This window comes from Quercus suber, unplaced genomic scaffold, assembly GCF_002906115.3.
Source record: "Quercus suber isolate HL8 unplaced genomic scaffold, Cork oak 2.0 scaffold_352, whole genome shotgun sequence".
Taxonomy (NCBI): domain Eukaryota; kingdom Viridiplantae; phylum Streptophyta; class Magnoliopsida; order Fagales; family Fagaceae; genus Quercus; species Quercus suber.
The window spans coordinates 645,297-672,795 of NW_027069804.1; the positions used below are offsets into that span (position 1 = coordinate 645,297).

Consider the following 27,499-nt stretch of genomic DNA (forward strand, 5'->3'; position numbering starts at 1 on the left):
TTTTTTTTTTTTTTTTTTTTTTTTTGAGGAACCTCTCTCAGGAAGTTAGATCTATTGCTTATCTCTACAATACCATCATCGGTTCCTCTCTTCCTCACTGAATGACTGAAGATCTGTAGATACCATTCCAAGATGCTAATTTCAACACCAAGCATGAACATTCAGTCATTTTCTCTCTCTCAAGCATAGCCAATCTTAAGAAAAAAAGACTTTATTGCAAAAATCTTTCCTCACCATCAGCAAATCTGAGAAAAAAGAAGATTTTTACTACAAAAAAAGCTCCATTGCAGATCTATTTCAGCAATTTTTCAAAACCGGTTCGACCTTTCTGATTTTCGGTTCTCAGGTTGAACCGGCCGATTTGCACTATTTATCGGTTTTAAAACTATTTTCGATTTTTAATTTTTTTGCTATAACCAGACCGGATTAAGACCGGTTCCTGATTGAACCGGTCGAACCTTCCGGTCCGGTCCGGTTTATAAAAACCATGGTACAGAGTACCGACCATATAATTCGATTGGCTAACTTCGGACTAGAAATGGAAAATGAGAGGGAAGTTAAAGGTGAAGTGAATTTAGGATAGGAATTGCAAAACAGTAAAACCATATAGCTTGTATAGGACTCCATGCAAATATTACGTTACATTTCTGCTAGATACCAACCTCCATTTATCTTCCTCACGTAGCAGTTAAAGAACAGTACTTATGACAAACATAACAAATTTCAGGGAAAAAAAATGATGTTACTGTTAGTGTTGGGCTCTATTATGTGGGTAGCTATCTGTAATTGGCAGAAGATGGCCTTGTAGGACTCAGATCATTTGGATATCAAGCCCAGATCTCACAACCCGTGGACAATTATTGGCTATCGTTCCACTTTGAGCCTGCAAAACAAAGCCCGAACCCAAAAGAGCATCAACAGTAATGGGAATACTGGTTTATATTTAGGCTGCGTTTGTTTTGGTGGTAAATGATTTCAGGAAATCATTTACCACCTGACCCATGCGTTTGGCTGGCAAAGGAAAATTCATTTTCCGGAAAATATGCTTAAAGTTTGACCGAATTTTCACCCTTGACCCGGAAATGGTTTACGCTTTTATTTTACCTTCAAACCATTTCCGGGTCTCGCACGAGAACACAGAAAAGAAGAGAGCCTCTGAGAGAGAACAAGTGAGAACAAAAAACGCACTCAGCAAGAGCCAAAAACAAAGAAAAAAAGAGAAACCCACGCAGTCCGATCAACCAAAAAAGGAGAGAAACCCAGAAAAACTGACCGATCCACCAAAAAAATAGAGAAACCCAGAACAAACGGACCGATCCACGCAGTCCGATCCAGTCCCAAACCCAGTCCCATCCGCGCAGTCCGATCCAAACAGTCCGATCCACGCAGTCCGATCCAGTCCCAAACCCAGTCCGGCGACATTGTGCGAGCGAAGAACGCAGATCCATTTCGACGCCATTCGACGCAGTCCCAGCACCATTTCGACGTCGTTCCACCACCAGCAGTCACCGGCGAGTCCGATCCACTCAACGCTGTTCCACCACCTCGCCGATTTCAGCACCGTTCGACCACCACACTTAACGGTGAGTCCGATCGGTTTTTTTTTTTTTTTTAGTCAAAGCTTTGGACTGTTTGAGTTTTTGTGGATCGGACTGTATTACAAATTTTGGGATTATATATATATATATATTTTATATATTTATATATTTATTAAACTTATCAATTTGAACTATAATTTTATTGATAAGTTTGATTGTAAAATATTATATATGTATTTATATATTATTGATAACTACAGATTTACAATATTAATAAGTTTGAACTATCAATAAACTATATATTGCAAAATTGTATTTATATATTTAAACTTATGAATTTGTGTAAAATTGTATTTATATATATTTACAATTTTACACAAATTCACTACACTATCAACATCAAATACATGAAATACCTACAATATGCTCAGACTCACAGATTGGTAATAGAAATAAATACATAAATATATGCATATTTATTTATAAATAAATATTTATATATTTAGTTATATATTGACATAAATACTTATATATATATATATATTTATAAATAAATATTTTTATAAATATTTAGTTATTTGTATTTGTAGTTATTTGTAACATTATGTAAATATTTGTACATATATATATTTGTATACTGTGAGCAATGTACACTGTGAGCAATGTACATTAAATTGTTGTGAGCAATGTACACTGTGAGCAATGTACAATTTAATGTACAATGGTACATTACTCACAGTATACCATGTACCATGTGACCTTGATAAATTGCTCACAGTATACATTATGTAACTAAATATTTGTATTTATAATTTTACATAATGTTTACACTTGCATATGTTATACTGTTTTGCACATTGCATTGTTGTTCCTATAATTTTACTGTGAGCAATTTGCATGCATTTTCCAGGGGTTGCTTTAGAAGTAGTCACAGAAGCTTGTGGACACTGTATTTCCAAGTTCTTTTATTTTTTTTTATTTTTTTATTTTATAGAATTTGACTAGTTGGGTTTGTGTAAAATTTGGCTAGTTGGGTTTTGTGTATACAGTTTTGGAGCTTGATATGTATACTTTGATATAGCAAATGTTATTATGTTGCCTATTGAGTTATGTATACTTTCAAGCTTGAGACATGACAAATTGTATGAAATTTTTCAGCATTTGGTTTTATTATTTTTGATCAGTAGAATATGTGTATGTTTAAACTGTATTATGATGACTAATAATGCGAGACATGATGGTATTTTGATGATATCAATGTGCTGGTTTTGTGATGGTGTAAACATTCATTATAAATAGAATGCAATGTGATTTCGTACTCGTTATAAATGTGGTTTGGATGTTTTTTGTTTGTAGTTGTTTTTATTTACATACATCTTAGACCACAGTGTTTATGATTTTGTTAGATGAAGAAAAAAACCAAAGCCGCAATTCTTGCCTCAGTTGCATCTGTCCTCCTTGTGGGGGTTACATTGTTAAGGAAATTGCGATGTAGACATAGACGATTGCCTAGGGCGCCTTATGTTAATCATGCAGCCGAGAGAGAGGAATACATAAATAGTATTCTGCATGGAAGTGAGATAAATTGTGTGAACAACTTAGGATGAAGCCTAGAGCTTTTCACCAATTATGTCACATCCTCACTGAGGGGGAGCACGTACACCCAACTATTCACATGCTTGTTACGGAACAAGTGTTCATTTTCTTACACATTATTGGTCATAATGTGAGGTTCCGTGTAATGGGTAGTCGGATCTATAGATCAACTGAGACTGTTCATAGATATTTCAAGGTTGTCCTTAGGGGGGTTCTGAAATTATATAGAGCTCTAATAAGACTGCGTAGCGAAGATACACCCCCAGAGATAAGGAATAGCAGAAGGTTCTACCCATATTTTAAAGTAAATATTGCGACTTGTGTATTTTTGTAAATTGTGTAAATTTATGCAATTTTAAACCATTATGTGTGTCGAAAAATAGGATTGTGTTGGAGCAATAGATGGTACACATGTTCGGGCATCTGTGCCAACTGAAATACAAGGAAGATTTCGTGGATAGTTTTTTTTTCTCACAACTTTGACTTGCCTGTTTTATGAAGACTTGCCTGTTTTATGTAGACTGTGATGGTAGCTTTATGAATTCGCTTTTGTTGTAGAACTAGTATTAACCTACCATTGTATTATATATATAGTACTTTGTATTATTGGGACAATACAGTTGCTGAAATTATGTATTTGTACTATTCAGATACCTCGAGTAGGTATCATTTTTGTACACCATGGAGGTGTAATGACAATGGTGAACGATGAATGTGGCTATTTTTATATTAATATTATCGGCATATTTAAATGATTATTTTTGATGTTGAAGTGGATGATTATTTTTGTACTGTTACAGATATGTATATGCAATGCAGGTGTATGTTGAAGTGGATGAATTATTACAGGTTTGTCTAGATAATGCAGGAGTCTCAATTTGTAAGGCATTTTATATTTTCCGTAAAATTAATTCACAAACCAAACATGAAAAATGATTTTCCGGAAAAAATGGATTTCATTTTCCGTAAAATGTTTACCTCAACCAAACATAAAAATTGATTTTCCGTAAAACAACAAGCATTTTCCGTAAAATATTTAACCGAACCAAACACCGGAATTGAATTTCCGTAAAACGATTTCCGAGACAGCCAAACAACCTTATTGCATTTTCCTTTTCCGGAAAATAGCATTTCCGGAAAATATATATTTTCCGGAAAACGTTTTACGCGAACCAAACGCACCCTTAGCAATAAAATAAGGAAAATTCTGGGGACAGTGGCACGCACTCCTCTTCTATTTTAGAAGATGGTACTCACCTAATTTCATAATATGCCAACATGTGATTGGTGTACAATAAGTTCACTCTTCACAAAACACCCGTGGTGGTCCCATTTGTAAATAATATTATAATCTAATCATAAGTTAACATACAAGCATATTATTATGAAATTGGATGTTAATTTGAGTGTGTTTGTAATAATACCAATTTAGCAACAAGGTAACACAAAATATAAAATTTTTAATTAAATGAGAATAAGCTTGAGTGAGAAAGATCGATAGAGAGTGAAAATTAATGTGAGAATCATGACCCAAGAATCCTAGGTTAATGTGTCTTAATGTAGATACTCAACTGATAATATTTTACTTCGTTTTATAATTTGAAGTTGCCACTTGATTATTTAAGATAAAATCAAGGAAACCAAAAATTGACAAAAATAAGTTGTTATTCTAATGAATTTAAAATACACTGTCTTTGAAAAAAAAAAAAATATCAGACTCAAGTACAACATTGGCCCAAAAGTTTGGAGTCGTTTTTATTTTGGCCCTTTAAATTTTAAAATTTTAATTTTTATGAAGGGATAAAATGAATGGTCAAATGAAATTTTGAAATGTAAAGGGCAAACAGAAAATTGAATCAAATATGAAAGAGAAAAATGAGAAATTTGAAACGAAAATGGTGAATATGAAAATAGAATTAAACATGAAGGCCTAAAAGGTGGTTTTCAATTAAGTAAAAGTTTAACTTTGAGTGAGAATATTGTACAAAATACGGAGAGTTCTACATGATAGGTTTTTAGATAGGAAAATTTAATGACTTTGTAATATTTTATCGTCTATAATGTGTGTCAAAGTCCAACTTAAAAAGGCCTAAACCTAAAAGAAGATAGTTGTTCAAGATTTCGATATCCATTTGATTGGTACTTGATTGATCGAACAAGTGATTTTCAATGGCTACTTGATCGTTGATTGATCGATCGATCGAAAGAAGAACTTCAACTGACCTTTGATTGAAGCTCGATCAATTGAAAATTTTGAAAAGCGAATTTGACATGTTTTTATTAAAGTAGGTTGGGGCCTAGGTTTCTGTGTCACGCATGCAAAACATATAAAGGACCATTATAAACACGGCTACATGGAGGTTTTTGCAAATTGCTGCCGTGCACTATATAGAGAAAAAATAGAATTGATCAACTTGTGGGTTTAGAAATCCATATACACAATGGAGTTGCTGTACTGGTGATTAATAGCTAAAACTATAGTGTTTATAATTCCAGTAAATGTTGATGCGAAGATCAAACATTCAAGGAGGGTCATTGGAGTTCATTAGTGGGCCAGATTGTGATTATAAACGAGGTTCATGAGCAGGGATTCATATAAAAGAGTTTAGGTAGTCTAGAGCTGGTGTGGGGTCACATTAAGAAGTTTATCTACCGAATAGATATGGTCTAAGGTCATGGGTATGCACTAGAATTTTATATAGTGGATTTTCTTATTGAGGGTAGAGGTATCCTCAGAATGCAGTTTAATTTGGAGTTAGTTTCCATTGGTTTTCATTTTGTCTGCAAATTAGGTGTTCTTATGGTTGGAAAATTGGTTTTGCATTTCATACAAAAACCCACAGCAGAAGTAACATAAGGATCTAAGGTCATGGGTATACACTAGAATTTTATATAGTGGATTTTCTTATTAAGGGTAGAGGTATCCTCAGAGTGCAGTTTATTTTGGAGTTAGTTTCCATTGGGTTTCATTTTGCTTGCAAATTAGGTGTTCTTATGGTTGGAAAACTAGTTTTGCATCTCATACAAAAACCCACAGCAGAAGTAACCTAAAGATCTACTTCATTCATGTGAGATAACATGGAATATCTAGAATTTTAGAAACAAATAATAGAAAGGCGTACCTTGATGCAGTGAAATTCAAAACAAAAGAAGTTTGAACTTGGGAAGACCTTCAATCTTCACCCCAATTCCACATATGCCCAAGATGTGTGGTCTCTCAATCAGTTATATACACACTAGTTCAAGAGAGAATGTGTTTAGAGAAAATTGCATTTTTTTCTTTTAATCGCATGTACATTTTTTTAGCTGTCAAAAGCAGTAACTTTATTTAATAACTTTTATTAAATAAACAACTGATTATCTAATTAGGCTAGCCTTTTGAGCCAGCCTAATTGGGTTTTAGTGTGTGACTTGGGATGGGACCAAAGGGACAAATAAAGTTCTAGTTTTAATGGATTTTGGGCTTATCTGTCAACTCTTGACAAGCTCAAAGTTACTATTAATTATATTTAATACCACTATATAAATATAATTGCACTCTAAGATTTATTAATAAAATTAAATCTCAAGACTTTATTATCTAAACAATTAACCCCTTCATGAAAATATTCGTAGTAATACAAAGTCATAATATAAAATTGCCACTTTGAAAATTACTACCTCTTGATCCTTGAATATCTAGTTTAATCCTTTAAGTCATTCATATATATTAGTAACTATTTATTAAAGTGGTTAGGCCTAACACTATGAATAATCAAATTCATTAAACTTATCTCAAGAGAATATTTTATATTTCTACAAAAAGACTATGAATTCTATATTGAGAATATGTGTTCCTTTAGCCGTGTGGCTGCCCAACATACTGAGATTTTAACCGTTGAATTAGATCTCACTCCTGATAGATCAAATTAACCTACATTTCATGATCGGGTTCACTATCCTCTCAGAATTGAGAGTTTATGTAAATTAAAGTTGTGAGATTTATTATTTAGTAGATAGTCGTTAATAGAATAATTAATCTCACAGTAGTCCAGTTCAATATCTTATACACTTAAGACACATCAATATATCAACTAGAAATTTTCACTTTCATGATTAAGACAAACCATCTTAGTTGACACATTATAATCCTCACAAATGAAATGTCCAATTTCATTGCCGATTATGAACTAAGGTTTTGAGTTTACGAAGAACTTGTGATTTATATTTTTTGTGACTAAATCACGTATTATGCATCTAAAGGACTATATAATAATGTTCAAATATTCATGTTACCTGTTATTTTAGATAATAAAAAAATTTCATTATTTATAACATAATGTCATACATAATATCATATACAGCATCGTACAATAGGATTTTAGGGTACTAATTCTAACACTTATGTTGTTTGCCTATTTTTTAAATAGACAAAACTTAGATATACTACTTTGTGTCCTGTACCTTAGGTACCTCTTTTAAAATTTTGACACTTGGCTACTTAACAGAATTGATATAACCAGCATTAAATATTAAAAATTCCTTCAATTCTAATTCAATACCCACAGGTTAAAAAAAAAAAAAGAAGTTCAATACCCATAGTATTGCCACAAGTTCCGAAAACTAGATTTAGCAATTCCATTATTTTGCCTATGAAGTTGTCCAAATCAATAACTTTCGATTCATAGCAGAACCAGATTGCAAGAAGATAATTCAAAGAATTTTACTATAGAATTAACTCCAATAAAGCTACTAACTTCCATAACCTAACATAATCAAATCCAAGAAAAATATTACTCCCACATCAAACCTTGTCAGAACGGGTGAAAAAATTATTTCCCTTTCCACAAACTAGTAAATGCAGAATTGGTTTTTGAAAGAAGTCAAACTTGATGATGTGATGGTTGTGGCGACAGCAGCGGAGAAGTGAGGTGTTTGTGGAAGGATGAGAAGATTTATTGGGTGGTATAGCCATGACAGTCATTGTTGTTGGTAGTAGCCACTGCGGTGAGGCTCACCGTTAACGTTCTAAGAGGGGTTGGAAGACAATTGTATGGCATCATTTGGGTGGTTCGGCATTGGCCAAACAAAAGCTTCCAGAACTTATTGCCTGTGTTGAATCCTCCTTCCAAAAGCTTCTTCTTTTCTTTTTCTTTTTTCTTTTTTTGATAAGCATGAATCCTCCTTCCAAAATTGCGGCATCATAATAGGGCTTGTCTTCCTTCGCCATCTCCATGAGAGAAGAGAGAGACAGTGTCTCATACTCCATGAGATAGAAAAGAGCCATTCTATCAGACAGTTTTTAACATTTTTAACGCCATTTAGCAATTCTTGTTAAGTAGCCACGTGTCAAAATTTTAAAAGGAGTACTTAAGGTACAGAACATAAGGTACTGTGTCTAAGTTTCGCCATTTTTAAATTTGGTTTTTCATTGTGACTGTGGTTGTTTAATCCAAATTGTTTTCACCATATATTTCTTAATTAATCTGCGTAATTAACGAATGGTATAAATTAGAACTTTCAATACATACATATGTAACTGAATTTGCATGAAAGAACGTTAACAAACAGCTAATAACTTTTGTGCAATTTATATGGTCAACTATCATAGAGGAAAATACCTAGTCACCATTATCTTCTATTCTATTTAGTGCTGAACTTACTCCAACCAAATATAATACTCTCTCTTTTTCATAATTTTGGTAATAACTTTCTTAATTTATCATTTCCTTAAAAATTAAAACCCGATTTTCATTAAACTTCAAATTATTAAGGCTAGCTTTAAAAAGGCGTATCTTTTTAAAAATTTTTACTTTCAAACTGGTTGAGAGGAAATTTCTTTTAATTTGACAGTTAAAAAAAATTATACGCGTATACTTTTAGTTGCATGAAATTTTTAATGAGTCCTATGACTTATTTAATTTAAATAATACACATAAATAATCTAATATATTGACACAGTAGATTAGAGGACGTTTCTTCAAAAACCTTGTCAGCTTTTTTAAAAACATGATCAATAGTATGAGACAAAGAGATAAATAAATCATACGATCTTAACTCGTTACTTTATCTTTCTTGACATCCACTCCGAGGCTAATTTGTTATAACGAATAATTGAAATGGAAAGTACACGATATCAAGTTCAAAACTTCAAACCAGTTAATAAACATATTGAATCTGATAGAATATAATGTGTTAAAAAATTACACATTTGTTAGAATATGATGTGTTAGAAGATTTCACGTCAAAATCTATTTGTATTTGGACCCATTAAGTATATATTTGTTAGAATATAATATGTGTTAGAATATTTTATGTCAAAGTCCATTTATTAGACCCATTGCACCGTCTATTTGTATTTTTTAAGGTAAAAAGATAGACTAATTTTACTCTCATTAGTAAACGATTATAGTAAGTTCCTCATCCTTTCATGTGCAATACAATAAACATACTTGGCTACATATGATCCATTTTTTTAGTCAGCTATTTGAAGAGTTTCAGGCCACCACTCACAGGAAAAAAAAAAAACCTTATAATTTATCAATACCGAATATGAACCTATGCTCAGTCATTTGTGTTCTTTAATAAATCTGATAAGATTTGAGCATATGACATCCATTTTACTCTTATAATGATTGTTCGTTCTCACTAGTTCAACACATTGATAGTCTGTTTGGATTAAGGGGGAGGGAAGGAGAGTAGGATAAAGTTGGCTGAAAATTACTCTAATTTTTGGACAACTCTACTTTACTCTTCTTTACTTCCCCTCCCTCTCTTAATTCGAACAAACCATAATTAATATTTATTTTTTTACACATCAAATTTTATAAGAATATTTCAACAGGATTTTTGAATGGTGAGTGAGGGTATTTTGGGAATTTTATATATATGAGAGAGAGAGAGAGAGAGAGAGTGCAATTTCAAATTACCACTCCTCCTGGGTATTCCGAGAAGCTTAATTTAGCTTATGTTTCCTCCAAAACATTTTTCTTTGGACACAAAACGACAACGTTTTACCCAAAGCTAAGAGCGAAGAGCGTTGTGTTGAGAGTAGTGAACGAGAAAGTGGATGGGATCGATTTGGGGGCGACAAATTTAGCGATGGAAGGAGGGAAGTAGAACGCCGAGTTTTTTCTGAATATGTTAAAGAATGATGGTCCAGTGACGGGTCCGTTGTCTGATGCGCATTTTATGCTTGAGGAGATTTGTGCTTTGGTAAGAGGGAATTGGAATTGTGAATTTTGTTTTTGTTTTGTGTTTTTTGGTAGTGGGTTGTCAAATTTTTTGTTTTGGAAATTGTGATTTGTGACATTGAAAATTGAAATTGTGTTGAGAGAAAAAGGAAATTAGAAATGGGGTTCTCGATTGGGTTTTGGTTTTGTATTTTGGGTAATGGGTTTGTGAAAGTTTTTACCTTTTGGAAATTGTGACATTTTAGAATTTAGAAATCAGGTGATGGGTTTTGTTTGGTTTTGTGTTTTTGGTAATGGGTTTGTTAAAACTTTTTGTCTTTGTTAAAGCGAGAGCTTTATTAATTAATTAATTTTTATTGGTTTAATATGACGGTATTTGGTTTGTGAATGAGGTATTTGTGCTTTGGTTTCTAGTTTTTGGTAATGGGTCATTATTTTTTTTGGGCTATGTTTGGTTGGTTAGTAAATGTAGGAGAAGGAGATGAAAGGGGAAAAAATCTTAAATGATAGTTTTGGGGTTTTGGATATGGGAAACTTTGGTTAGGTGTGGGCTGGATTGTTAAATTCTAGTTGATATTGTGTAAATAATTCAGTTTTTTGTTTGATTCATGTGTGACAATTTATTTTTAGTGTGGTATCATGTTGGATGTTTCAAGATTGTTACTAGGTCTTGAAACACTAGGTGGTCAAAGATCATCCCAAGAAATACTACTTTGCCAACCTCCAAGTCAGAGGTGTTCTCCACAGCCACAGATGGGCAGACTAGTGTTGATATTAATGTTTTCCAAGGAGAGAGAGAATTCGTTAGGGACAACAGATATCTTCACAGCTTCCATTTGGATGATATCCTACTTGCATCTCATGGGGTTCCTCAAATTGAAGTGAAGTTTTGCATTAATTCTAATGGTATTCTTTCGGTCACTGCGGTTGACAAGGGCACAGGGAAGAAGCAAGGCATTACCATTATAAATTTGCCCAATGATTATGAGGTATGTTAAAATATATAAGGTTTGGATAAATGTTTGATCTTTATTTCAATTTGTAGCATGAGGTTAAAAGATGAAATGGAACAAAGCTAAATGTGTTACAAAATGTGTAGATGCAAAGGATGGTCAATGAAGCAGAGAGGTTTGCAAAGGATTACAAGGAGAAGAGAGATGCCATTGACACAAAGAACCAAGCTGAATTTGTTGTCTACCAGATAGAGAATCAGCTAAAGGAACTCGGAGAGACAAGGTTTCTGCCCTAGAAAGAGAACCAAGCTGAATCATTGACACTCATGTATTTTGTTATTTTTATTTATTTTATTTATTTTTTTATCTTGTAACAACAATTATTTTTTCTTGAGTACCTCTAGTATATCTTATTGTTAATTAAGATTATCCTTCTGATAGTGAGTAAAGGCTGAATAAGAAATGTTTAATTAGAGGAGGGTTGAATTATGTAGCAGCATAAATTGTGAAATTCGTTTAATTTATTTTCTCACGTGAATCATTGATATTAGACTTTGCTTTTATCATTCTCTATCACTGATATTTTATTCTGTTGCATCTATGTTTAAACCTTGATGGAAATAGGATCAACATCACAGAGGAAGCTCATGCTACAACAAAAAGATGATCTTGTCAACTTTCTGAGGTTATGGTCATAATCGTCTTGTAAATAATTGTGTAGGTTCTTTTTTTAGCACATAGGCCCAAGTAGTAACAAGGATCCTGGGTCCAATACTTATTGTTTTAAGGGACTGAACTTAGTTCACTGCAGCTAAATTGGGCTAATTTCGAATCAGGTAGTGCACAGAGCACGAATCTTACAACACATACATGCTAACAGACAAGAAATATATGCATTGAACAGCAAGAAACAGCAAAGGAACAAAATGATCAAGAAGGAACATAAAATAAAGTGTTAGGGATCCTTGAAATAATGTAAAATACTTTGTTACTTTCTAGATTATGTAATACACTACACTCACTAGAATGTGTTACAAGGTTCAAATAAGTTCAAAAATTATAGACTTAGATGGCTCTTTGAGCCTCTAAGATTTGCAAAGTTTGAATCCTTTTGAATCCAAGTGTATTCTCTAGTGGCTGCTTGAGGATACCGGACGGTATTTCCCTCATTTTTCTCTCTTTTTGAATTCTGACAAATTTTTTTCAAGGATTTTTGCTCTAATTCACTGTTGGCTGCTTCCCCTTTTATAGTGCCATCTTAGGATTTCCGGGGTACCACTAATTCCCTCTATTTGCTCTTTTGGGTACCAGAACCAATGTTGTGTCAGCAACATTGGTGGCTGGTCCTTTCCTCATTCTTCATTATTTTCTCATTTTGAGATTTTCTCTTTGAAAGACCCCAACTAACCTTCCCGTTTAAAGGTGTCCTAGAGGGCTGACCTTTGGTTTTTCTTCTTTTAAGGCTTATAGATTCCACCTTTTTAGACCCAACTTTTGGCTCCTTTTTCTTTTGTCATTTTTTCTAAGTGAGCTGATTCCATCCTACCAGGCTGAAAGATCTTCAGCCACATTCCCTTATGGTTCTTCCTCTTGGGTTCCCTGAGGTACTAGGCCTTTACTCATGGGTTGTTGATTCTTAAGCCTTCTAACCCCCTTTCTGCATCATTGGGTGGCTGATAGGGACATATCTATTCTAGTTCCTTGTGTTTCTTAGTACCCACTCTGACCACTCTTAACCCCAACTTGGCTTTGCTACATGTCCCGAGGATCCCAGGCTCCTGGGAATTCCCAAGTATCTTGGCCCAGTTATTTTCCCGAGCTCCCCAGTGATTTTCTGACCTTTGAGGGCTAGGCTGGGCTTTTTTCCTTCATTTATTTTATGGGGCTCGAAATTTGCCCATTCATAGATTTGGGTCCCTCCTTATGGACCCTTAATGGGTTTAGACTTCTCCTCTTTCTTATTGGAAGCCCAAATGCTTTATTTTTCCTAAGTTTCAATCCTTTGCTTTGTTTTGGGCCTTGGTATAACATTGTGATTTTTTGGACCTCAACAACAATATAAGGACAAAGTTTAGTTACAAAATTGGTTGTAGTCGAAAGCTATAACCTTACTCAGTATTTTTTTATTGGAGGCGAAGTTTGACAAATCCATCATTGGATTACATCTTCTTCTTATATCCTTCATGCTTACAGAATTTCTAAAAACTTAATGATCAATAACTATGTCATCAAGAAATTGTTTAAATTGCAAGTTTTTGTAGTTTAAAATTATGCATAGGACATAAGCTTATAGATGATATAGTAAATAATATCGGATTGATACAAAATTTGACATGTGTATTAAGAGCATAAAGAGCATAGAATTCAACAATTAAAATTTCAAAATATGTAGTAACATTTATTTTATTGAGTAAGGTTGTAGCCTTAAGCTACAACCAATTTTGTAGCTAAACTTTATCCACAATATAATGGCGAAGGAAGTGATTACCAAGATGAAGAAAACATGACAATGTTTGATGACAATAATATTGATGATTTAGCATAAACTGAGTTTTTTCATTACATTTTTTTAGTCATTTAAAAAAAAACTTTGATTGTAATAATATATATCTCATGTTTCAAATTTATTTATACCTCTTTTTTCTTTTTCTACTTTAGGTACACGTGGCTGAAAAGAATCACAAAATGAGCTTCGCTTGGTGGAATCGAGATACATATTGAGTCCAAGTAGCTTAGAATATAAATGTTTAAGGACCTATGTTGTTAATTATGATGAAACAATACATTTTGGTTTTTTGATTTGTTTTTCTACTTAGAACCTTAGCTATTAGTAGTAGTGCAGCCATAGTTTTGGTTACAACTAATCATTTGCTTTTGATATTAATGTCATTAACGGTGTGTTTATGACACTTTTTTTTTTCCAGATTTTCTAGAAATTCTATACTCTTTGTTTTATCCTATATTCATTTTGTAACGAAAATATAAGCTTTTGGCGTGGTTATGGATGGAAATAGGAGCAACATCACAGAGGAAGCTTGATATGTTCTTCCCTGTGTTTACCATTTCTGAACATGTTTTTTTGGGAAGAAGATGGTTATGATTTAAAATGCTACCATTGAAAGTCAGCCATTAGAGGGCAAGTAGTACACCTGAATTGGTTCAGAGTTCACATTTTTTGTCCCCTTATAAACTACTATTTAGAGTTGTTAAAAAATAAGGTTGAAATGTAAGTCAATTTGTTTTTACAAGTTAAAAGGTAAAAATCAAGTTCAATTGAGAAATTTGTTGTTGAAATTTTCCTAAGGTATCAGGAACTCTTTGAGTCTGACTAAAACTCTTGAAAGTAACCACATAAAGTAGTAGTTAAAAATATGAACTGTGATGTATCGCCTTGTCACAGCATCCTTTTTGAGCTTGTAACAGAAACCAAGCCATTGCTACCAAAATATAAAGAGATGGATAGTTGAAACCACACCATTGCTACCAAAATTAATCTTGCTTGTAACATTTGAATTCTTTGTGGGAACTAAACAATAAGAAAATTTTCCACCGATAGACTTGTTTAGTTGAGAGACTAGAGAAAGAGGGCCACCTCCTAGGCTAGTTATGCCTGATCCTGCCTCACCAAATGTACCATCATTATTGTGCCCACACCCAAACACAATCTTTGGTATTGTGACTTGATGGCTAGTAGTTGATCCAATGGTTAAGGTTTTAACACCAAGATCACCATTGGTCTCCATATGAATAACCATACTGGCAGGTGTTTTTATCAGTACCACAAGAGGCCATGTCTAATGCCTTGCAAGGACTTGAATTTGTTTGAATATAATATGTGTTAGAAAATTTCACGTCAAAGTCTATTTGTGTTTGGACCCATTACGTATATATTTGTTAGAACATAATTTGTGTTAGAATATTTTATGTCAAAGTCTATTTGTTAGACCCATTGCACCGTCTATTTGTATTTTTTAAGGTAAAACGATAGACTACTTTACTCTCATTAGTAAAAGATTATAGTAAGTTCCCCATCCTTTCATGTGCAATACAATAAACATACATGGCTACATGTGATCCATATTTTTAGTCAGCCATTTGAAGAGTTTAAGACACCCACCCACAGGGGGAAAAACCCCTTATAATTTATCAATACCGAATTTGAATCGATGCTCAGTCATTTGTGTTCCTTAATAAATTTGATAAGATTTGAGGATATGACATCAATTTTACTTCTATAATGATTGTTCGTTCTCATTAGTTCAAGACATTAATGATTTGTTTGGATTAGAAGGGAGGGAAATGGAGTAGGGTAAAGTTGGCAAAAATTACCTTAATTTTTGGCCAATTCCACTCTACTCCTCTCCATCACCCCAATCTGAACGAATCATAATTGATCTCTATTTTTTTATACATCTAATTTTATAAGAATATTTCAACAGGATTTTTGGATGGCTGTGTTTTCATCTATGAATATCTTTCTTTTTGAATCATATAATTTTTAGTGAACTGTACACTACTTCCTTTCATTTACTCTCTCCCCTCAATCCAAAACAGACCATAATTGATCTTTATTTTTTTTATACAATTTTACAGGAATATTTCAACAAGATTATTGGATGGCTGTACGTGTTTTCATCTATCAATATCTTCCTCTTTGAATCGTATTACAAGGTTGATAAAGATTAAAGACCTTGTCCACTACACAAAAATATGCAAAAAGTCTGGCTTGAACATGTTCCCCAAGGCCTTGACGTATACAAGTCAAGAAGATCGTGTTGATCAATCAAAAAAGAAAGGGAACGCTTCAACGTGTATTTGGTATGCATGTTTTGTAAAATGATTTGACCGTCGGTTTTCCTTTTTTTTTGGGTAAACTACCGTCGGTTTTCCTATACTTTGTCAAAGGGAACACAAATATAAATATTTGACTCCTTTTCTGCTTTTTCTCAGCTTTTGCACTATTACTTGCTCAACGAGGAAAAGTAAACGTGTTTATCAATAAGATAAACGAAAAAGTAAACGTTGGTGCTTAATTTATATAATTTGCGGGGGCTTGGTCTGAATATTCAACCAAGCATACTCTGCTGTCATTCACATACTAATTTTCTCTAACAGTTTTCTTTGTTTTTGACTAACTAAATGCACTAATATAAACATAACTCTTCCACGTTCCGCCACATTTTTATGAATGTTAGGTGATCAAGCTACAGCTTTTGATCCATTCCAGCTCATTCAACCTTTCAAACCGTGTCACAGTCAAACAAGGAAACCATGGTAAACTGTTGTTAACATTGTAGGAACTAGTCAACGTTTAACATAGAGAAACAAGAGCTATATAAACTAGCTCTCTTCCACCTTTCTAAAGCCATCTTTATAAACTGATTTCCTTTCAAACTTCAAAGTAACTCAGCTCAAAACTCACAAATCAAAACACAGAATACAAACAAACATTTCCTTCATTCTTTTTTTTTTGGTTTTATTTATACAAAGATGGGTTTCTCTCACATCTGCAAAAAAGTTTTGACAGTGCTGCTTTTTGTTACCATGTTATTTGCTTCTTCACAAGTTGGTGCAATGAGGCCATTAGAAGGAGAACAATGGCTGAAGAAAGAAAGCCTTTTGCTTCAGTCTGTTCAAAGGGGTCCTGTCACTGGCTCAGGTACCAATCCATGCACTAACATCCCTGGTCGGAACAAGGGCATTTGCCACTAGCGGTTCTCTCTGCCATCACAACTTTTGACCAAGATTAGAGTTCATGACTATATATATTCATAGAGGAAACCATGGTGAACTTAAAGTGATCTTGTGGCCTTTTGCTTTTTTTATGTAACTTTTTTTTTTCTTGCTTGGGAACAACCATATCAAGGAAGTTTGGTTGTGAAGCTATGTAAATGATGTAAACTTCATAATATTTTGAAATATATTGATTCATTTATTTATACTTGGCTATTACTTTGGAGAGAGAGAGAGAGAGAGAGATTTTATTTTATGTAAATAATTTCCAAGTTCAATAATTTTCGTTGCAGAAGAATACATACTTTTACGCTAAAAAGATGGCTTGTATTGTCCTATATTATTGTCAAACTTTTGAACCACAGCAAAGTTTTATCCGTTGATTTGCTTTTCTTCCAAATCATAAATTTCAAAGCTTCACAAAAATGTATATCTCATTTTAAATTGTGTAACAACATAAAATCTTGATAAAGCCAAAAATATTTTTGGTTAACTGGGAAAATCCACTTCTTACAAGGGGAAAATGTTTTACGCTCAAGGTTGGACGTAAACCATTTTCCAAAACAGGCTCGGACCTCTCTCTCCCTTCGCTAACCCACCCACCTCAGTGTTGTGGTCGAGCCACCCACACTACGTACGTTGTGGTCGAGCGTCTCACACCATTCTTACCCACCACCAACCCATTAGCCGATCTCCACTTTTTCGGTGAGGCATTTGATTTTCTTTTGAAATATTTGGTTGAATTTTATTTCAAATAGGCAAGAAATGAGTGGATAATGTGTATGAATGTGAAATACTTGAAACATTTGTTGGATTTTATATGAAATGAGTGATATGTATGTTTGAATTTTTGTTAAAGCTTATTTGGGGTTTTATTTTGGTTCGTTGTGGTATTGATGACCTTTTTGTTGTAGTATGAATGGTAAGAAAATCAGTTGTTTTTCATATAAGTCAAAGGTAAGAATTTTTTTTAAAAAGAGAATTTCCAAGAATGTAACTAAATAGACCAAAATATAAAGTTAAGTTTGGTAATTGTTTTTTTTCCCTTATTTTCTGTTTTCAAAAATAATTTTCTATTTTTTAAATTAAAAAAATTGTTTGGCAGCCCAAAATAGATAAAACAAAAATTATTCTCAAAACTCAATTTGTGAAGGAAACTGAAAACATGCTGTTTTCAATTTCTAATTTTCAAAAGTTAACGAAAATACTCATTTAATTAATGTATTTGTCTCATTTAATGAGTTAGAATTAAAATTCAAATCCTATTAATAACATATTTTAGTTTTTTTTTTCAAAAAACTATATTTTTAATTACAACTAACCAAACATATTTTTTATTTCAAAAATATAAGAATTTTTTTTTTCTTTATATTCCCAAAAACAAGTTTTTGAAAATAGAAAACAAAAACTGTTACCAAACATAACCTAAGAGTTTGGCTTACCTCTGGTACTTTTTTTAATTGGAATCTCATTTTATTTTAATGAGAAATTGTTACATCATTTGCTAACTAAATAAAAGGTGGAGAACTGGAGATTAAAATCCACTACAACTTGCTATTGCATATTTAAAACAAAAAGAAACCTCCAGTTAAAAAGTACTGAAGGCAAACTTATAAAAAAATTACGCCAAAACAAATGAAGTTTAATAGGTAAATCATTCATTATTAACAGAATAACAAACCTCAAATTTATTGCACACACTATTTTTTTTTTCTTTTTATGATGACAAGAATTCATTTTTCTTTTCTTGATTCTTGCACATCTCAATTTAATGCATTGTTTCATCCCAGCAAATTTTTATCCTTATGTAATACTATCTTTATTTCTTTAGCACTGATTATTTATGAATAATGAATTGAAACACAAATTTTTTCACAAATTTTTCGATAACTTAAATTTTGATTGAAGTGGACCTCTCACAAGTTTGTGGACCCCACAAACATGGGACCTTAATTCTGTGGAGTGGGTTTAGAAGATGTTTATTTCTCATTTCTTCAGTTGTTGGATGCAAGAAGTGATTTTATCTATGATTTTTGCCTAGTTGGAATCAGGATTTTAGCTTGGAGGGGTCAAAGTAAAAAAAAAAAAAAAAAAAAAAAAAAAAAAAACCATCTAAAAGCTTTTTAGATGGTGAATTACCGATATATATATATTTAGTATTACCGATATATATATATATATATATATATATATATATATATAATATAGGGCATACAAATAAATGTTTCTTAATTAATACATTTAGGATTAATCAAAGCACAATCCTAATCAAGACCAAAGTCAGTAATATAACTCTAGTTCAAGCTAAATCCAAAAATACATTTAGGATTAATCAAAGCTTAATCCTAATCAAGACCAAAGTTTGTAATATAACTCTAGTTCAGGGTGTCATGGTATCTAATCCTATTTGTGGTTAAAGTATTGCAACATTGGTTTGCTTATTGTTAATAAATGATTTAGCCGTAAATACCATTTAATGAGTTTATTCTAATTTTATTTTATTTTTAAAAAATACTTGATAGTGAAACTATAGTCTTCAAAATTAAGATTCCCATGGTGGATATAGGCCTAATTTCTTGTGTTTTGACTCATTCTCTTTTTCTCCCTTTGCCTTCTTGATATTTTCTCATACATATTGTCATAAAGTCTATCATATAACTCTAGACTAGGTCATTAATTGTATTACATCATACTTAGAGTGCAAGCTAAGTTATTAGTTCTAGTTTTTTTTTTTTTTTTGATAATCTATTAGTTCTAGTTCTACTTGTATTTCAAGTATTGTAATATTGATTTATTTATTGATAGTCAATTATTCAATGGGTTCATTCTAATTAATATATATTTTTTAAAAATTTAATGGTAAAGCTATAGTCATCAAAAGATTTCTATTATGGACATAGGCTCCTAAGCCAGTCAAACCAGTTAATTTATTTTGTTTTGACTCATTTTCTTTTTCTCTATTTATCTTCTTTATATTTTTCATATTTATTATTATAATATTATAGTATGTCACTCTTCAAGTATAAGTATTGTGGGGTGTGGGGTAAGAGGTGGAGTTTAAATCTTAAAAGGGATTTCACATATATATGCACTTAGATTAGGTTAGAATAAAATTATATCTTATATAAAATAATAATAATAATATATTATTATTATTATAGCATTAATGTCTCCATTTTATATATGTTAGTTAGAATTATGTTTTATATAAACAATCGCTAAATTTCTACATGTTTGGATTTCCTGTAAGTTGAATTGTTGATCGTTTAACTGAAAGTTGCAGCCAAAATGACTACGGATGCCAGGGAATTCCACCCTTAGAAATTTGGAAGTAAACTACAAAATGAGAAGTTTAACTAAATTTGATCTTTTCCAATTCAGTTCAACCTTCAAACCATGGCTCAGTCAAGCAAGGGAATCGTAGTAAACCGTTGTTGGCACCAGTCAAAACGTTTATCCAAAGAAACAGCATTGAGAATCGAACTATATAACTAGCTCTCTTCTACCTTTCTGAAGCCATCTTTACAAACTGATTTCCTTTCAAAGTTACTAGCTCAAAACTCACAAATCAAAACACAGAATTTAAACACCATTTCCTTCATTTTTTATTTGTTTGTATAAAGATGGGTTCTCTCACATCTGGAAAAATGTTTTGACAGTGCTGCTTTTTGTTACCATTATATTTGCTTCTTCACAAGTTGGTGCAATGAGGCCATTAGAAGGAGAACAATGGTTGAAGAAAGAAAGCCTTTGCTTCAGTCTGTTCAACGGGGTCCTGTCACTGGCTCAGGTCCCAATCCATGCACTTACATCCCTGGTCGGAACAAGGGCAATTGCCACTAGCGGCTTTCTCTGCCATCAAAACTCTTGAAAAGATAGAGTTCATGACTATATATTCACATTTAATATTCAACAAAATATATAGGAGATAATAATGGTGAACTTAAAGTTCTTGTGGCCTTTTGCCTTTTTTATGTAATTTTTTTTTTCTTGCTTGGGAACAACTATATCAAGTAAGTTTGGTTGTGAAGCCATTTAAATGATTTAAACCTCATAATATTTTGAAATCGATTGACTCATTTATTTTTATGTATAATGAAATTTTTGTTTTCCTTCCTTTTCTGAACAAATTTGCCTACTTTTTCCCATATGAAAAATCCAGGTTCATAGATAATTAAGCTGTTTCCAATATTTTATGCACCTATTACTTTAGAGAGAGAGAGTGTGNGAGAATCGAACTATATAACTAGCTCTCTTCACCTTTCTAAGCCATCTTTAAAACTGATTTCCTTTCAAAGTTACTCAGCTCAAAACTCACAAATCAAAACACAGAATAAACACCATTTCCTTCATTCTTTTTTTGGTTTGTATAAAAGATGGGTTTCTCTCACATCTGAAAAAGTTTTGACAGTGCTGCTTTTTGTTACCATGTTATTTGCTTCTTCACAAGTTGGTGCAATGAGGCCATTAGAAGGAGAACAATGGTTGAAGAAAGAAAGCCTTTTGCTTCAGTCTGTTCAAGGGGTCCTGTCACTGGCTCAGGTCCCAATCCATGCACTACATCCCTGGTCGGAACAAGGGCATTGCCACTAGCGGTTCTCTCTGCCATCAAAACTTTGAAAAGATAAGAGTTCATGACTATATATTATTCATAAGGAGAAACCATGGTGAACTTAAAGTGATCTTGTGGCCTTTTGCTTTTTTATGTAACTTTTTTTTTTCTTGCTTGGGAACAACATATCAAGAAGTTTGGTTGTGAAGCATTTAAATGATTTAAACTCATAATATTTTGAAATATTGATCATTTATTTTTATGTATAATGAAATTTTTGTTTTCCTTCCTTTTCTGAACAAATTTGCCTACTTTTTCCCATATGAAAAATCCAGGTTCATAGATAATTAAGCTGTTTCCAATATTTTATGCACCTATTACTTTGAGAGAGAGAGAGAGAGAGAGAGAGAGATTTTATTTATGTAAACAACTTCCAAGTTTGACAATTTTCGTTATAGCACATTAAAAAAATGGCTCGTATTGTCTTCTCTGTTATTGTCAAACTTATGACCCACAACAAAATTTTATTAATTAGTTGATTTGCTTTCTTTCATATCACAAAATTTAAGGCCACATTTGGCACGACTCATAACATCTTCATGAAGATGTTTTCCTCGTTTTTGAGTGTGCAACAACGTAGTATCTTGGTAAAACTAGAAAATATTTTTGGTTGGTCGGGAAAATCCCTTTGTGAAAAGCGTAAAATGTTTTACCCTTAAGGTTGGACGTAAACCATTTTCCAAAACAGTCTCAGATTCCTCTCCCTTCGCCTGCCCATGCACCCACCTCGCGTTTAGTGATGCCCTTGGCCACTGATCCACCGACCCATCTGCCTTTCTCTACTTTTACTGTAACGCCTCAGCCCACTTTATATATATATATATATATATATAAAATAAATAAAGGAGGGTCAGATTTTTAAGGAGTCACATGTGACCCACCTACTCCTTATTTCTCCACCACACACCACACACTCATAAATATCTCTTCTCTCAGCTGGCCACGTATCTTCCTTATTTGTTTTGTTTCTTTTTTTCACAAACACACACTCCTCTCTTCACTCCCTCACACTTTCCCACGGTACCTACTCCACACCTCCACATCCACCATCATTTTTCTGTAAGATTATCGAAAAGCTCTCTAAGAACCTCTAAGGTAAGACTCTTAATCTTTTGGTAGGTTTATATACTTTTGCTTGAGGTTATGTTTTCTTAGTTTTAATAATAATACCCATGTAATTTATGAGCATCAGAAGTGATATTTATATGTTTTTATATATGGGTTTTGGTCTTGGTGTGATAGGCCAAAAACGTATTGACCATTTATGATGAATTAATTGATTAATTAGCCAAGTTTATTAATTAATTAAATTAACATGCAAACGCATAGTAGCACAAACAAATCACCAATTAAACTAAGTTTGTAGTGGAAAATAAATTAACACAGTGATTTGTTTACGAATGGGGAAAATCAACACGGCAAAAACCCCACCGGGTGATTTTAAAATCACCACTCCTAAAATTCCACTATTATTAAAATAAGCGGTTACAAGTAAAGGAATCTCAGTACCTTATACAAACCTATAGTTGAACCCTTACTCCAATACTCAATTGGACTTGTTCTGTAATGACAATTTCTCCTTTTGATGCATGGCTCCTAGTACATGACTAACCAATTGTGCGAATTAATCTCAGTATGCGACTTTAATCACCAACTAGAGAAGGTTGTTGGCTGCAAAGTTTTTCAGTTCATCCAAACGATGAAGATCCAGAAGATACTTGGTCACAAAACCCTACTGTGCACAAATACAGCAACTTCTTCACAAGAATGATGAACTAGGGAAAAACTCTGTCTCCGGTCACAATTTACTTGAACAAACTTTGCTCAACACTTGTGCAACTTGTGTCCTTTTTTACGGCCCTTAAAATAATCCTTTTATATGTCTAGGGTTGTGAGAAAAGAAAAACTTAAACACATAACCATGGATTAGAGTTAAAACAGAACTGAAAATCTGTTTTTCTTAAACCTTGACAGATGCCTAGCTATCACTCTGCTATCAAGCCACGAGGCTGATCAACTTTTTAAACCTCGACAGATGGCTAGCTGTCGAGCTTTAATGACAGACAGTTTCTTGGCTTGAAACTTGGATAGACTTGCATGGTTTCAACACTTGATCTTGAAACAAACTTTCTTGAAGTATTGAACACATCCTAGATCTACCCAAATACAAGTAAAATGCGTTTTGTCAAAAGATTAGCCAATTATATAAAATAGTGACATATGTTCCTAATAAGTGAATTACATATGTCCTAACATGGTGGATGTATTTGATGAGTGGGTTTATGATTTTTGCAAAGGTTGTTAGCTAAGTGGTGAAGATTTGGGAGTTTTGGCTTTCTAATGTGAAATAGTTGATGAATCTAATTTTTATTTTGTATTTGGAGCTAGTGGGGGATTTACATGTGGAGTTTGTAATGGTAGGTATTGTTATATATGTTGTTGTTTTATGGGTCTCTTGAAAATGACATGTATATTGAGGAAGAAATTCATAAAGTTTTAGGATCTCTTATGGTAAAAGTGCAGCTTGTAATGACATGATGATAAGTTGGAGTCTATGCCTTGTAATGAAATTGTTGAGAAACTTTGAAAGTGGAATACATTATTTGTAAGGTTAAATACTTGGCTTGCCTAATTAATTTCTTAGTTAGCAATTTCTAATTTATAGCTAGATGCAATGTCAAGCTTTATAATTATTGTGATAAGTTTGCTTGATATTGTTTAGGTTCTAGCTAATCTTATTTGGATCTTGGAAAATTAAGTTTTTGTGGGTTACATGGTAAGTAGCTTTCTAATGGGATATTTTTGGAAAATAACCATGCTGCATAAAGCATTATTTTTGGGTTAAACACATTTTGGGAAATTGTTTATGGAAACTATATTTTCCTAGAAAGTTTTATGTTGTAACTTTAATATATGTGATTATTTGTGAAAATGGCATCATATTTGGCAATGCATATGGGGAAATGCATGATTTGTTAGTATGGAAAAAGATTAGCATCTTTGATTAAATTCTTGAGAATGAATTTTATTTCTTATTGCATTATTTACAAAATTAAAGATGCTTTGATATTTAGGAAAATTGATACAAAATATTCTTGCCAAGAAACGAGTTTGAAGGCTTTGAGAACTTTGTGAATATTTTGGATATTTCAAAGGTTTTTGTGAAACTTCCTGAAATTGAACTACGTTTTGATTTTATGTAAACTGTGAGCTCTTTATGCTTTTACTCTTGGGTTGTGACATGTGATTTCCTGGTGATTACCCAAATAGATACTATAGTCTGTGTGATATTGGTATCTTAGCACCCATCTTTGTGATGGTTACGAGTTCCGGCCTTGTGTCGGCAATGAGTTCTGGCTTTATGTCGGCAGATGAATTCCGGCTTTGTGTCTGTAGATTAGTTCCGACTTTGTGTTTGCAGATTGTCATGTGCCCTTGGGTTAGATTTTTTGGTTTGAAACGGTGTTGTTATTGCTCACAGTGTATAATACGTAGTTTTATGTTGAGATATTTTGAGGAATATATAGTATGTAATTTCATGAGAGCATCTTGAGAAGCTTTGTGCTGTGTCAATTCATTTATTCTTGTCATATTATTTTTGGGAATGGTTTCATAGAATTTACTTGGAAATTGCCAAATTATAACATGCTTTGTAAACTGTTCATCATTATGAAACTTGCATTTCCCCATCCTCATTAATTATACTACTTACAGGTCTCTGTCTCATTCCATTATTTTACAGACATTTTCAGAGTAGGAAATTGTCGTTTTGAGATAGCTTTTTGGCGGCTAGCAGTAGTTAGACTAACCGTTGATGGAGGCTGACTTTTGTGATGGAGATAATTGATGATGTATAACTTAAAGTAGGCTTGACGCAATTCTTTGTATCTAATAGTGGTTATGCCTTTATTTCCACTAATGGGACAAGTTGATGATATGTATTATTTATTCAGACCTCCATTCTTTTGTGACCAATGATCATTGTATTTATTGCATAGAACTCTGACTTACTTTGGGAGTATATTTAATGGAATTATTATGATAATTCTTAATGTTAGTACTTGATATGATTTTATTTTGTTAGGTTCTAAAGACTTAGAATTTCATGTATTTAGAACTCTAATATGTATTGTTAGCAAACCATGATCAAAACAAGTTATTTAGTCTTATTTAGACTTACTCAAAGTAGTGTTGTTTATGTAAAGTTGGAATCAAGCTGATGCAGAATTCATTGTGCATCTCGGCCTGGCTCGATTGATCGAAACTTAGGCTTGATCAATCGAAAATCGGGCAGATGCGTTTTTTCTGCAGAATTTTCAACTCAGCACTAACTCCTAAAATGTTTAGGGTTTTATATTTTTACCCTAGGTATATAAGGCAAAACCCTAGCCAAGTTTTAGAGGTTGCTCATATTGTTGTTTGTGTGAATCTCTTGTGAGATCTGTGAGGAGCTTTCCTTCACACAAGCTTAGGATTATCAAGGAAGAGATTTCTTCAATAACTTGATGATCATTCAGTTGCTGCCATAAGAGCTTAAAGATACACAAGCGGGAGTGTTTGTATTTGCTGGAAAATCCAAGAAAGAAGGAGTCTGTGGTCTCGGAACTTGTACGTGGTCATGTCAGTAAGTTCTACTGGTGGGTAGCAATAAGAAGTAGAGCGTGGGGACTTGTAAGTCTTATTGTATGAACTTCGATTCTTTCAAGATAGTGGATTCAAGTTTACCTTGAGGATAGTTAGGTTAAATCCTCCCTAGATTTTTTACCGGTCTGGTTTTCTTGGGTCATCATATCTTTGTATTATTTATATTTCTGCTACTATATACTTGATATGATTGTTTGATTTTGATAACCTAGATTTGCATAATTTGACTAAGTTAATCACTTGGCTATTTAACTAGGTTAATCCGATTGTGTTAAGGGGTCTAAAAACTGTTTAAGTGGTATCAGAACAGGTAGCTCTCTTGTTGTAGATCTCTTGATTTCTAAGCTGATCCTTGACTCCTGTTGTCATGGAACACGGACACTCTCTAGTTATTCCTCCTCACTTTGATGGGAATAATTATGCTTATTGGAAAGTAAGGATGAAAGCATTTTTGAAATCAATTGATGAGAGAATCTGGAACTCCGTTGAATACGGATGGGAGAAGCCCACTACTCTTGTGAGTGAATGGCATACTTCTCAAAAAGAAGCAGCTGGGTTCAATAGCAAAGCTATGAATGCCATCTTTAACGCTATTTCTATGGAGGAATTTAAGAGAATTTCTAATGTTGAGGTTACTCACACTGCATGGAAAATCCTCCAGACTGTGGATGAAGGCACTAAGACAGTTAAAATTAATAAGTTACAGCAGTTAACATCTAGATTTGAAAGCATTAGAATGTCTGATGATGAATCTTTTGATGAATTCTATGCTAAGCTAAATGATATTGTTAATTTTGCATATAATTTGGATGAAATCTATGATCATCCTAAAATTGTTAGGAAGATTCTTAGATATTTGACCGAGAACTTTAGACCCAAAGTGACTGCCATCACTGAGAGCAAGGATGTGGACTCCATCCCCGTTGATGAACTTGTAGGATCTCTTCAGTCCTATGAATTGGACCTACCCAAAACTAACAAATTCAAGTCAATGGCTCTTAAGTCAGTTGATGTTAGTGAATTTGATGATGAGTTTTCTGCTACAGAGATTGCTTACCTTGCCAAGAACTTTAGAAACTTTCTTAGGAATAATAACAGAAGAGCAAGAGGTACAAACACTGCTAAACCTAGAAGTTTTAGGAAGAATGATCCCACTAAGGTTAATAACAATGAAAAACCTAGAGAAAAAGTTGGTCAATTTTCAAACAATTCTATGGGTACTTAGTGTTTTGGATGTCAAGGATATGGTCA

The 27,499-nt window shown here is 33.0% G+C and overlaps 1 protein-coding gene across 1 annotated transcript in view; it reads left to right on the top strand.

Annotated features, from left to right (window-relative positions):
• LOC111992665 (chaperone protein dnaK) overlaps positions 1-11,555 on the top strand; it is a 29,870-nt gene extending 18,315 nt beyond the window's left edge. Inside the window, exons 6-7 of the mRNA XM_065760066.1 lie at positions 10,989-11,295; positions 11,406-11,555. Of these exons, the coding sequence (XP_065616138.1) occupies positions 10,989-11,295; positions 11,406-11,555 (457 nt within the window). The remainder of the gene's footprint in view (positions 1-10,988; positions 11,296-11,405) is intronic.
• Positions 11,556-27,499: the final 15,944 nt, after the last annotated feature.